Consider the following 14,688-nt stretch of genomic DNA (forward strand, 5'->3'; position numbering starts at 1 on the left):
TGATTATATTGTTATCAATATTATCACTTTTGTTCATTTCAAAGCATCCTTGCTAAAAAAAAATAATAATTTGTATAATTTCTTTAAAAAATTACTGACTTCAAGCTTTTGAATGGTAAAGTGTATAATGTTACAAAAGCTTTTTATTTCAGATAAATGCTGATCCTTGGATCTTTCTATTCATCAAAGAATCCTGAAAAGAATGTACTCAACTGTTTTAAATATTGACTAATAATTAAAAATGTTTATTGAACAGCAAATCAGTATATTAGTATGGTTTCTGAAGGATCATGTGACAATAAAGACTGGAGTAATGCTGAAAATGTCAGAAGGGTCTAGCTGCAGACACGCACTCTCAGACAACTGCATTTCCGGAAGTGACGTCACTTGCAGTCTATTTTATTTGTACTTTATTTATTTATTATTTTATTTAATTGAATCTCTCAACATTTTACAACAGTAGCCAGGTGGCGAAGACAATAAAAAAGAAACTAAATTACAATGTCACTCGCAATCGCCACTTGCACTCTCAGCTACCTGCGACCTCACTTGAAATCCACACAAATGCTGCGTGTTGCCGATAGAGACAAGTTGCTGTGGTCGTTAAACGATTAAAACTAATTTAATAGCATAATGTACAGGGTCCTGCAAGTCATCTGTAGGAGATAAAAACAAGACAAGCAAATCCGTGGCCACAGAACAGCAGAATATGAACGCAATACGCAAAGTCTCTCATTAAGCGTTTTCCTCCCATAGAAAACCATTAACACTTGATATGGTTTAATGTATTAAGATACATTAAGTGCCATTAAACGATCAAATTTGTAATATAGTTTATTAATGTCATGTACTTCAAGGCAAGCATATGGCCATGAACACAATGCGCAAACTTTCACTTTCATACTTGCCCAGCAAACGCTTAATGTGGCAAAACGGACTACGATAATAAAGACCAAATTAAATATAAACCTTACTGTTGTCAAACGATATTCCAGCAGATATGAACGCGCCTTAAGAAAGGCATTAGGTGATATTAAAAAACAACAACTGTGTATATGCAAGCAGACGAGCCCAGAACGCAATGCGTTAATAGACGGTTTCCTCCCGTAGAAAACCAATATAAACAAAAGACAATGATATAAAACAGCTGTAGAGATTATTCTTTATTGGAAAACGCGAATGTACGCGGCGTTGCGTTTATTCTGTGTGTAGTTGTTTTAATAATGAATAGGAGCATACTGAGTTTAGTCTTTATCCTCTTAATCTCTTATGCCACATTATGCCACGTTTTGCGAGGGAAAACACTATGTAGCCTACATATATCATACTGATAAACTGTATATTGAATTTTATCTTTTAATTGAATCTTAATACATTAAGCCATTTTAAGTGTTAATGGTTTTCTACAGGAGGAAAACACTTAACGAGAGACGTATTATCTGTTCATATTCTGCTTCATATTCATATTCGTTCATATTCTGCTGTTCTGTGGCCACGGATTTGCGAGTCTTGTTTTTATCTCCTACAGATGACTTGCAGGACCCTGTACGTTATGCTAAATTAGTTTTAATCGTTTAACCACCACAGCTTCTTGTCTCCATTGGCAAGTGTCCTGGCAAGTAGCTGAGAGATTGCCAGAGACATTGTAATTTAGTTTATTTTTTCTTGTATTCACCACCTGGCTACTGCTGTAAAATGCTGAGAGATTCAATAAAACCAAAATAATAAATATATAAAATAAAGTAAAAAATAAAATAGACTGCAAATGACGTCACTAGCGGAAGCGCAGGCATCTAGTGCAGGTGCATGTTTGCAGCCAGACCCTATTTGGGAAAATGTAACTTTGATCACAAGAATAAATTATATTTTTAAATATATTCACACAGAAAACAGTTATTTTAAAAAGTAAAAATATTTCACAATTTTACTGTTTTTTTCTGTATCAAATAAATGCAGGATGGTGAGCAGAAGAGACTTCTTTAAAAAAAAAAATTAAAAACCTCACTGTTCAAAAACTTTTGACTGGTAGTGTACAACAGAATATACGTTCATTAAAGGTTTTTCACATTTTGTGGGATACAGCACCACAAAAATTCTACCAAATTGTTTTGAGATAATAAAGTTAGTTAATATACAGAAATGTACATGGTATTTCAGAAAAAAAAAAAAATCCAGTATGTTGTATACGTGTTTGTAGGTTAGTTCTTCATGAAAGCGTTTTAAAATTAAACCACCTTAACCACAGTTCTGCACCCTTGCTACCTCAATTCGAATTCAGGAACTGGTTTGAACATTCGGAGCATTTAAAATTCAGTTCTAAATTGCTCGTATACCTGAAAAGATGTAGATTTAGTATTCAAGTACGAGAAAATCTCATCTCACACAATAGTTTGGTCATTTGTTTTCTGCCGTGGAAAAGCGTGTAACAGCTGCGGCGCTTACGAAAGTATTTAATAGGGCTGGGAATCGATTCCTGGATTCCGAGGCGTTGGGAATCGAGAGTCGATTCCAAAGGTTGGAATCGATTCCGTCAGGGGGAATCGACTCCCCATTCAGAGCCGGTTTCAGTTCAAAGCAAGCTAATGGGTGCCCTTAAACGAATGGCTGCATCATACGAATTAGGGCTGCATATCTCGGCTGCTGTCATCAAACGTCGCTGAACGTCGATTCACAAAAATAAACTGAATGAAAAGCACGTCTGAGTTTGAGGATGCAGCCTTCCGTTAAGCATTTATTAATTTGTCTCTTACTCGCTAATAGTGGTTAGAAGTCTGATTCGTTAACACAAAAAAGGTTCTTTCGGATTGATCGTTTTAATGAACCAGTTCAAAAATGAATCAGCAGTTATTTTACAGTGGCTTATATTGTCCACATGAGCGCCGCACAACAGAATAGATCATGACGTGATCGAGGGCCTTGATCCTATTTTCCATCTTAAATAAATGCTATTTTTAACCTTCCTATCAGCCTGTGATAATTCTGAAAGAAAGCACCGAGAGCACAGACAAGCGGCCGAGATGAGAGCGCGTTTGACTGACAGATAAACACGAGCTCTTATATCAATGTTGTTGTTAATGTTCTGGTTATTTTGTTTCAGTGCACGGTTTGTTAATTTTGTGCAGCGCATACGGTTGAAGTAAACATCAGCTGAACTGTACACGTCTTGTTTCATTCATGCAATAAACGCATGTACATTGCTATGGGCTATGACTAATTTCATGGGCAATGCAGATAAAAAATAATTTAAACAGAAATGTATCATATTTTTTTTTAAAAAACAAAGCTATGAAAAGGTTACTTTCTAAGATTTTATATCCTACAGTGATGGCGAAATTAGGCACCTCGGATCTAAAAAGACAAGAATCAAAAACAACAGTGAGGAATCGAATCCCATCGATTCCAGAACCAGGAATCGGAATCGGACTCGATTCCAAAATTTTCGGAATCGAACAGCCCTAGTGTTTAAACTGTGTGAGAAAGTTCAGTAACTAAGGTAAAATACTCCAGAACAGGGGGCGTGTTTCCTGTTTGCGCACTGTTTCCCTTAGACCGAGGTGTTTTTTAATTCTCGATTTGAAAACCTGGGTGTGGTTTTTAATGATCATCTTACAGTCCTAGGTCTTAGTATCTCTGAAAGCGTGAATCCAACCGTGACAGAAAATCTGCACGTCCACCGCGCTTTGTTGACGGGTCAGTGAGTTTCCGCCGGTGAAAGCAGCAGCTGCAGCAACATGGGTGAGTGTCACTTCTAATGCGCTTTTGATCGTTGTTGCTTAGACTTTATTTCGAGCATTCAACATTTTCATCCCGATGTTTAGTACGCAATACACGTGCGTAGCTTTGGAGTGCACTAAATTAGCATTTTAACATTTTTCTGAGGCATGTTGAAGATTTTAGTCTACCTGTAATCATATTTGTTTAACAACCAACTTCGTGTTACTGGAGCTAACCTAACTTTTTAAACTTTTATTATATATTAAACTCGTGCAATACAGAAATAATTACGTTATTAACACATAATAGTAGTGCTTATACATTTTAAGGCTTTCTTATTGACCTCAATATGGCTCATTAACATGTACAGTTAGTCCTTCACACCACTGAACACAGACCTGTTTTTTCATCGTTGACTTAGCTTGTGATTACACAACACTATATTTGAAGATAGCAGTTCAGTGAAGTGGCTGACCGTCATGTAACCCATAAACAATTGCTCTCAAGGGAAGGATGTTGAACAAGTATTGGCAAGACACAGTGTCTCCTAGATAGTGAGATTACCCATATGTTGCAGTTGGGTTTATGTGCTTGTATGTGTGTTTTTCCCTATTTCCAGCATTCACAGGGCAGTAAAAAGTAATATCCTGCTGTAGTTAACTCATCTTACCTTTCAAGAGTAAACACACTAGTGGTGCGCTTTGTAGGTCAAGAGATCAACTAACCCATACACTTCATCAAATTCATTTAATCTCAGATTTTCATTACGGATGAAATGCTAAACAAACAAACAAACAAACAAAATTGAGTTTATGATAGGATACTTTCCAGATTGAATTGGGTCTGTATGACTGCATTAGTCTGGCCTATTTCAATAACTGATTAACTGACTATAGCTCACATATTAATGTGTGTCGTGACGTATGCTCTCACTCTATACTTGCAGCTTCAACCTGTTCAGGATGTGGACCAGGATATAAAACACCTCTGGATGCCATGAAAGGTGAGGTGCTTTAAAATGCAAGAAAACATGTTGTCTAAACAGTACGGTGGTAGTGTATATTAATATGTGACTTGGTTATGCATATTTGCAAGTCACTACAGGCTAGCAGTGACCTTTGCACTGGAGACTCACTGTCACACTGTGCTCACTGTAAAACATCTGATCCTGCAGCTCTTCCTCCCCACCAGCAGAGGTCCTCCTCGCTTGCAAAATGGCATTGTTCTGCATTGTTTTGCTTGCCTAGTGTTTTCCCTCACATATACGTGAGCCATCAGTGTCCCAAAATCTGTTCAAATGGCTTATACTGTATGGGCATGCAAAATCTATAAACATATTAAAAACACCATTATCACATTCATTAATTTTGTTTTAATTTTTATTTGTGAATTTAAAGAGATAGTTCACCCCAAAATGAAAATGACCATGTGATTTACTCACCCTCAAGCCATTCTAGATGTATATGACTTTCTTCTTTTTAAATGAATACAGACTGAAAAATGTCCCACGTCTTCCAAGCTTTATAATGGCAGTGAATGGGTGTTGAGATTTTGAAGCTCAAAAAACTACATCCATACATCATTAAAAGTACTCCACATGGCTCCAGGGGGTTAATAAAGGCCTTCTGAAGTGAATCGATGCGTTTGCGAAGAAAAATATCCTTTAAGTTTAAAACTTTAACTGTCATACTGGCATTCACGAGAGAGATTTAATTTAATAGTAATTGTAATTTAACAGAGATAGTGATTTATTCCTGGGATTTCATAGCTGAATTTTTAGCATCTTTACTCCAGTCACATGATTTTCAGAAATCGTTCTAATATTCTGAGTAGAATTTTTTCAGGTTTTTTTGATAAATAGAAAGTTCAGAGGAACCGCATTTACCTGAAATATAGAAATATTCTGTAATATTCTGTCTTTATCATCACTTTTGATCATTTTATTTTTTTGCTAAATAAAAGTACTAATTTCTTTTCATTTCTATACCATCCCCCCCTACCCCCCCTAATACTATTAATAATTTAAAATGTTTGTTGAACAGCAAATCAGCATTTTAGAATGATTTCTGAAGGGTCATGTGACACTGAAGACTGGAGTAATGATGCTGAAAATCTAGCTTTGATCACAGGAATAAATTGCATTTTAAAATATATTCACATTGAACAGTTATTTTAAATAGTAAAAATATTTCAAAATTGTACTGTTTTTGCTGTACTTTGGATCAAATAAATGCAGGCTTGGTGAGCGGATGATATTTCTTTAAAATACATTAAAAATCAGTACTGTTTAAAAACTTGACTGGTAGTGTACAACAGATTAGACATTCATTAAAGGTTTTTCACATTTTGTGGGATACAGCACCACAAAATGTCTACCAAATTGTTTTAAGATAACTAATTGAAATGTAAAATGTCCCATATGCTGTCTACATGTTTCCAAGTTTTTCATGAAAATGTTTTAAAATTAAACCACCTGTGCGAATTCGAATTACAGTTCTTTACCCTTGCTACCTCAATTCAAATTCAGGAACAGGTTTGAAATTTAGAACTGGTTTAAAATTCAGTTCAAAATTGCTTGTATACCTGAAAAGATGTAGATTTAATATTAAAGTACGAGAAAATCAAATCTCACACAATAATTTGGTAATTTGTTTTCTGGCGTGAAAAAAAGCTTGTAGCAGCTGCAGCGCTACAACTGTGTTAAGTACGGCAAAATACCCCGGAACGGGGGCGTTTCCTGTTTGCGGGCTGCTTTCCTTAGACAGAGGTGGCTATTTATTCAGTTTCCGCAGGTGGAAACATTAGCCGCTCCAATGTGGGTGAATGTCACTTCTACTGTACTTTTGATCGTTGTTGCTCAGACTTTATTTTGAGCATTCAACATTTTCATCCCACGCAATATACGTACGTAGCTTTGGATTGCACTAAATTGGCATTTTAACATTTTTCGGAGGCATGTTGAAGATTTTAGTCTACATGTAATCATATTTGATTAACAACAAACTAGCAGCTAACCTAACTTTTTAACCTTTTATTATATATTAATTTCGTGCAATACAGAAATAGTTATGTTATTAACACATAATAGTAGTGATAAAAGGCTTATACGTTTAATGGCTCATAAATTCATAGACACCTTGGTTTGAGGGTGAGTAAATCATGGGGTAATTTTCATTTTTGGGTGAATTATCCCTTTAAGCATGTAAATCACTTAATGGCAGATTTTTATGTTAAATGCACTTCATCAAATGTTGTGGACACAAATGGTACAGCCTTTATGGAGTGTCTTGATAAATTATAGGAAACAAATATCAATAGATATTTGAAATTTAAACTTAAACATAAATTCTTCTTACAGGACCTCGAGAAGAGATTGTCTACCTGCCATGCATTTACCGCAACACAGACATTCAGAAGCCTGACTATCTTGCAACTGTTGATGTCAATCCACAGTCTCCCAATTTCTGCAAGGTAAGAGCAAATGTGATTTAGAAATGTACACTTAAAAACTAGTTTGGATTAAAACGTGACAGCGCCATGTTTCCTAATATGTAATATTTCTAGTATAACACTTACTTTAGTAACATTTTTTTCTATTTACACCATTTTGCAACGGTCTAGGTGATTCACAGGCTGCCCATGCCCAATCTAAAGGATGAGCTACACCATACTGGTTGGAATGCCTGTAGCAGCTGTTATGATGATCCCTCCAAAAGACGCAATCGTCTCATTCTGCCTTCCCTGATCTCTTCCCGCATCTACGTCGTTGATGTGGGGACGGATTGTCGGGCCCCACGGCTTCATAAGGTACATTTTAGTAAACACTCAGTTACATACAGTTGAGGTCAAAAGTTTACATGCGCCTTAAATGTTAATTATTTTACCAAAATAAGAGGGATCATACAAAATGCATGTTATTTTTATTTAGTACTGACCTGATTAAGATATTTCGCATAAAAGACATTTACATATAGTCCACAAGAGAAAATAATAGCTGACTTTATAAAATTACACTGTTCAAAAGTTTACATACACTTGATTCTTAATACTGTGTTGTTACCTGAATGATCCACAGCTTTTTTTTTTTTTTGGTTATAGTTGTTCATGAGTCCCTTGTTTGCCCTGAACAGCTAAACTCCCTGCTCTTTTTCAGAAAAACTCTTCAGGTCCCACATTATTTGGTTTTTCAGCATTTGTGTATTTGAACCCTTTCCAACAATGACTGTATGATTTTGAGATCCATCTTTTCACACTGAGGGCAACTGAGAGACTCATATGCAACAATTACAGAAGGTTCAAATGCTCACTGATGCTCCAGAAGGAAACACGATGTATTAAGAGCCAGGGGGTGAAAATTTTTTTAACTTTAAGATCAGGGTAAATTTATTTTGTCTTCATGTAAGTATCTTCTGTTGCTTTTGAACGGCAGTACTAAATGAAAAAAAAAAGATATTTAGGCAAAATAAGATTTTATTTAAACATGCTCATTCTGTTAAAAAGTTTACACCCCTGGCTCTTAATGCATTGTTTTTCCTTCTGAAGCATCAGTGAGCATTTGAACCTGTAATAGTTGCGTATGAGTCTCTCAGTTGTCCTTAGTATGAAAAGATGGATCTCAAAATCATATAGTCATTGTTGGAAAGGGTTCAAATACACAAAAATGTTGAAAAACAAATAATTTTTGGGACCTGATGGATTTTTCTGAAGAACAGCGAGCAGTTTAACTGTTCAGGACAAACAAGGGAATCATGAACAACTATCACTAAACAAAAAAAACACTGTGGATCATTCAGGTAACAACACGCTATTAAAGGGGTCATTGGATGCCCATTTTCCACAAGTTGATATGATTCTTTGGGGTCTTACTGAAAAGTCTATAATATACTCAATAGTTGTGTAAATCAACACCCTTTTTACCTTGCCAAAATCAGCTCTGCAAAAATCATCTCATTCTGGTCGAGGTTGCTTTAAATGCAAATGAGCTCTGCTCGCCCCGCCCCTCTCTTTTCTCTGTGGAAGGACAAGCCTGTTTACTTTAGCTGTGTTTAGGCGCTAAACTTGCTAACTAGCACTTCATTAGGAAAGGCGATCGCAAAGATTCATAAAAAAAACCCTTATACTCACTTCTGCTGTAAGTGAAGCTGGATCATGAATGATTCACGCAAACATAGACGGATATATGTAGATCTGGAGGCGCATTCCCTTCACAGACAAACGTAATCCACTGCATCTTCAGTGGCTCAGATGTCGTGAGTAAATGAAGACCACTACGTTCATTATTACATACACACAACCCCTCAATCGCTCAATCAGAGATATTCTTGCCTAACTTACATCCCTGCTCCGGCATCAAAACAAAGAGGTCGGACTGTTACAGCTGGTCTGAGGTAAAACGCTCATGTCAATCAACTATCGTGGGAGCAGCCTCTGTTGGTGTGCGAATTTGAAAAAGGGAATATTATATTTTACAGATTAATTAAAAACCACTGCATGGATTTTTATCATTATAGGGTAGATTTGTACATACACTGCCAACACACATTAATGTTCAAACAACATGTAAAAGTAAACTTAGCATCCGATGACCCCTTTAAGAATCAAGCGTATGTATGTAAACATTTAAACAGGGTAATTTTAATGAATTCAACTTTTTTTTTTCTCTCTTGTTGTGGACTATTTGTAAACATCTTTTATGTGAAATATCTTATTCAGGTCAGCACTAAATAACATGCATTTTGTATGATCCCTCTTATTTTGGTAAAACAATTGACATTTTGCAGATTCTGCAAGGTGTATGTAAACTTTTGACTTCAACTGTAAGAGCCCGTCTCTTCAGGAATATCCTAACTGTGATGGTTTTAACTGAGGATGAACATCTGGGTTAGTAATCTGAGGAACCTGACATCATGTCCTGTTACCCTTATTGACTGGGGTCCAAAGCAGTTTGGTTTAACATCTACGACATAATGCTTAACATCAAGTGTGACCACCCCTTAATACATGACTGTTGATTGTAAGAATGTTTTGTTCTTGCCAAGCCCATGAATTCTTTCTATCTCTCTCCTTCTCCAGATAGTCGAGCCCATAGATCTGTTCTGGAAATGTGGCCTTGCCAACCCCCACACTTCTCACTGCTTAGGCAGTGGCCAAATCATGATCAGTGCCATGGGTGATCCTCTTGGCAATGGCAAAGGTAGGATGCTGTGTTCACCTTTCTGTCTTTTTAATACACATTTACACTTACTTTTATTTCTGTTCATTTCAAGGTGGATTTGTGTTGTTGGATGGTGAGACTTTCGAAGTCATTGGCAACTGGGAGCAGCCAGGTGAAGCAGCTCCGTTCGGTTATGACTTCTGGTACCAGCCTCGTCACAACGTCATGATCAGTACCGAGTGGGGAGCGCCCAAAGCACTGGGACACGGCTTCAACCCTGCAGATGTCAAAGCTGGTATGTGCATAATCAAGAGGAAGATCAAGAGTCATTGCGGCCGACTGGCAGTGATGATCAGATTTGTTTGTAGGTCATTATGGACGGCGCATCCATGTGTGGGACTGGACCACACACAAGCGGATTCAGACTCTGGATCTGGGGGAAGAGGGCGCTATTCCACTGGAGATCCGATTCCTGCATGACCCTTCTGCAGCTGAAGGATTCGTGGGCTGTGCTCTTCAGAGCACCGTCTTCCGTTTCTACAAGACTCCGGCAAGTACATAAAAAGCACTTTAACATTTTTTTTAAAGGCTTAAAATAGGGTTTAAAGGCCATTTTAATTGTTTTTTTAAATACATGTAAGCAATTTTGCATTTTACAGAAAGGGGACTGGGCAGCAGAGAAAGTCATTCAAATTCCAAGCAAAAAGGTGAAAGGTTGGGCTCTTCCTGAAATGCCAGGTGAGTGCTTTTAGGAGCATTCTATAGTATATATTTTTTTGTTTTGTTTAATTTTTGTTTAGTTTCTATGGAATCCCTTTTGAATGAAAAATAAAAAAAGGTAATAGTAATTTTTTTTAACTTGCAATTGCAAGTTTATATCACACAATTCTGAGAAAAATAGTCAGAACAGCAAGGAAAAGAAGTCAGAATTGTGTGTTTTTATCTCACAACCCTGACTTTTTCTCAGTTGTATGTATCCCGCTATTCTGATTTTATAACCCGCAATTGTGAGCTTATATCACACAATTCTGAGAAAAAATGTCAGAATTGCATTTTTATCTGGTAATTCTGACCTTTTCTCTTAATTGCGAGTCTATATCCCAGTATTCTGACTTTATAACTCACAGTTGTGAGTTTATATCACACAATTCTGAGAAAAAATCACCTGAACTGTGCTTTATTTTACAATTCTGACTTTCTCTCAGTTGTTTATTTCTCACTATTCTGACTTTATAACTCGCAATTGAGTTTATATCACAGTTCTGAGAAAAAGTTTATATCCTGCTATTCTGACTTTGTAACTCGAAACTGAGAGTTTGTCACAATTCTGAAAAAGTCAGAATTGCGATGGGAAAAAAAGTCAGAATTGTATTTTATCTCGCATTTCTGATTTTATTTCTCCAATTGCAATATTATGTCCCACCATTCTGACTCACAATTGTGAGATTATATTACACAATTCTGAGAAAAAAAGTCAAGATATAAACTTGCAGTTGACTATATTTCTCAGAATAATTCACAGTTGTGAGTTTATATCATGCAAATCTGAGAAAAAAGTCAGATTTGCGAGAAAAATAAGTCAGAGTAGTTTTTTCTTGCAATTCTGATTTTATTTCTCTCAATTTGCAAGTTTATATCCTGTTATACTGACTTTATAACTTGCGAGTTTATATCACATAATTCTGAGAAAAATAGTCAGAATTGCAAGATATAAATTCTGCAGTTCTGGCCGTTTTTTTTAGAAAAACTTGCAATTGCGTGTTTATATAGTGCAATTCTGAGAAAAAGAAGTCTGAATTGCGAGGAAAAAAAGCAAAAATTATTTTAACCTTGCAATTCTGACTTTATTTTTCTCAGTTGCAAGTTTATATCCTGCTCTTCTGACTTTATAACTCCCAATTGTTAGAGTTCTGAGAAATATCGTCAGAATTGCGAGATATAAACTTGCAGTTCTGACTATTTTTCTTAAAATAACTCGCAATTGCAAGTTTATATCATGCAATTCTGAGAAAAAAAGTCAGAATTGTGAGTTTGTATTACACAGTTCTGAGAAAAAAAAATCTGACTTGTGAGATAAAAACCTGCAATTGCCTCCTTTATTTTTTATTCAGTGGTGGAAATGGATGTGAATACATTTCTATTAATGGAAAAACAAACAATAATTATTATATGCACAATGTGATTTCTAAACATGTTATGAGAGAAATACAACATACAATAAAATTTACAATAGAATGCTTTTAAACTTCTTGACATCAGTAACCAACTAAACTTGAGGATTCCCTTAGTAAAGGACCCCCTTTTTAAAACATAAAGGTATATTTTTTTCTACATACTGTTATGTGTTATTCGCTTGTTAAGCCTGATGTCGCGCGTCACCGCTTCCGTGTCCAAAATATGATATGCGTATCATATTTCTATATATTGTTAGTGTAATGTAACAATTTCTAACCTTTTACATTTTTTGCTTTTCTCGTATTTTTTCCCGCTGGACTTCAATTTGACAATCTGCTATAATGGCAAAAAATTAGACACTCGTTTATGTGGTTTTTTTGCCATAGGTCTCATTACGGATATCTTGCTCTCACTGGACGATCGCTTCCTGTACTTCAGTAACTGGTTGCATGGTGACATTCGACAATATGACATCACTGACAGGAGGAAGCCGCGTATGGTTGGTCAGGTATGACGACTTGGATTAGCAGGATCAAGACACCTTTGTCTACATTTCTAAAATCGAATCAAAGACAAATGAAGTGTCAAAACAGTAGAACGTGCATTTAATTTCATGAAATGCATTTTTAAGATCTTCCTTGGGGGCAGCATTTTAAAAGACGGACCAGTGAAAGTATTGGAGGACAAAGAACTGGATAGACAGCCAGTCCCACGGATAATCAAGGTACCTTGTTTGATTTCCAAGTGTGCTTCGTGTGAGCTCTGTGTACACATTTGTGTTAGCCATTATGTAGAGGAAAACAGCCTAAAGCTGTGGACTAATTGACAGATGACCCAGCCGATAGTCCTCCAAATCATTAGGTCACTCAGACCTAAAGAGAGCAATTAGAGCACATCATTTGTTGGAGGTTAAAACATTCATTTGCTCATCAGGGAAAGCGTGTGCAGGGAGGCCCTCAGATGATCCAGCTGAGCTTGGATGGAAAACGTCTGTACGTCACCACCTCTTTATACAGTGCCTGGGACAAGCAGTTCTACCCTGACCTCGTCAAGTGAGACAAAAATATGTATTTGTAATGCTACCCGAGTATTCTATGTAAAGTAAGTTGGTTTATTATGCTGCAATATGCCTCTTATTTCATTTTAGGGAGGGGTCGGTCATGATGCAGATCGACGTGGACACAGATAAAGGCGGCCTGAAGCTCAATGAGAATTTCCTTGTTGATTTCGGAGCAGAACCACATGGTCCTGTACTTGCCCATGAGATCAGATATCCTGGAGGAGACTGCACTTCTGATATCTGGTTGTGAAAATGTTCCAAGAAGCAGAATTATTATTCCTATAGTCTCACTGGAGATACAGTATATCATCAATATCATGATCATGTATGTATACATATATCTATGTATAGACCAAATCCTTAATCGTATTATGTGTCAGTTATGTTGTGAATCATATCTTTAATGCAAAAACAATTCTTCATCATCTTTATATGCTTTCTGCATTTTTTAAAATAAATATTTTGTATCCCAGTGACTCAAGGCTTTCTCGTTTGTTGTTGCAAGGGCTTTCCGAATCATTAGAATTGCAAAGTAGATTTTAAACACGTGATGCAAGTGCACAGAGCGAGTGCACACAGTCACTCTAAGTGCACACATTTTAAAGTATCCTTTTATGAATACATTCTAAATAATGCTATATTTTAAGTTTAAATGCTTAGTAACACAGAGAGAAAAAAATGAGCATGTAACTAATAAAAGGTGGGAATATTTTTACTTATTTTCTAATATTTCTAAGGCATTTTCCTTATCAAGCTGCAGAGAAAGAAAAATGCAACTGTTTAACAACAGTTTTAATGGAGTTACTTCACAACTTGGGCTAGTTTATTAAGTATGAAAAGTGCAGATATGGACAAATATTACTTAAGTAAAAAGTGTATTTTTTATAATGTTCTGTGATAAAAACAGTGCAGCAACAAATAGGATAAGTATGTAAAATGGTTAGTAAAATAAAACAATAAAATAATTATTGTAAAAACAAACAATAAATACATAATTATTATTGAAAAAAAATACAGCAAATTAAATAATATTGTGAAATATTTTTGCTATTTAAAATAACTGTTTTCTTTTGAAAAAAAAAAAATTTAAATGTATTATAATCCTGTGATCAAAGCAAAATTTTCAGCATCATTACTCCAGTCTAAAGTGTCACATGATCCTTCACAAATCATTCTAATATGCTGATTTGCTGTTTAAGAAACATTCTTATTAATATTATTATTATGAAATTATAGAAATTAATACTTTTATTTAGCAAGGATGCTTTAAATTGATGAAAAGTGATGGTAAAGACATTTATAATTTTACAAAAGATTTCTCTTTCAGATAAATGCTGTTCTTCTGAACTTTCTATTCATCAAAGAAACCTGAAAAAATTCTGCTTCGCTGTTTTCAACATCATCATCATCATCATCATAAATGTTTTTTGAGCAGCAAATCAAAATATTAAAGTTATTTCTGAAAGATCAAGTGACTGGAGTAATGATGCTAAAAATTCAGCTTTGAAATCACAGGAATAAATTACATTATATTAAATATATTCCAACAGAAAACAGTTATTTTAAATAGTAAAAATTTCAGATA

At 35.6% G+C, this 14,688-nt stretch overlaps 1 protein-coding gene across 1 annotated transcript; it reads left to right on the forward strand.

The window, feature by feature from the left end:
- Positions 1-3,483: 3,483 nt before the first annotated feature.
- On the forward strand, positions 3,484-13,579 carry selenbp1 (selenium binding protein 1). The gene is made up of 12 exons (XM_051132348.1): positions 3,484-3,735; positions 4,661-4,717; positions 7,073-7,185; positions 7,336-7,521; positions 9,787-9,907; positions 9,981-10,163; positions 10,237-10,422; positions 10,532-10,606; positions 12,430-12,551; positions 12,675-12,767; positions 12,977-13,095; positions 13,191-13,579. Exons 1-12 carry the CDS (start codon positions 3,732-3,734, stop codon positions 13,351-13,353), a joined length of 1,422 nt encoding a protein of 473 aa, XP_050988305.1. The 5' UTR covers positions 3,484-3,731; the 3' UTR covers positions 13,354-13,579.
- The last annotated feature ends 1,109 nt before the right edge of the window (positions 13,580-14,688 follow it).

The sequence above is a fragment of the Labeo rohita genome, chromosome 16 (genome assembly GCF_022985175.1).
Source record: "Labeo rohita strain BAU-BD-2019 chromosome 16, IGBB_LRoh.1.0, whole genome shotgun sequence".
NCBI lineage: Eukaryota > Metazoa > Chordata > Actinopteri > Cypriniformes > Cyprinidae > Labeo > Labeo rohita.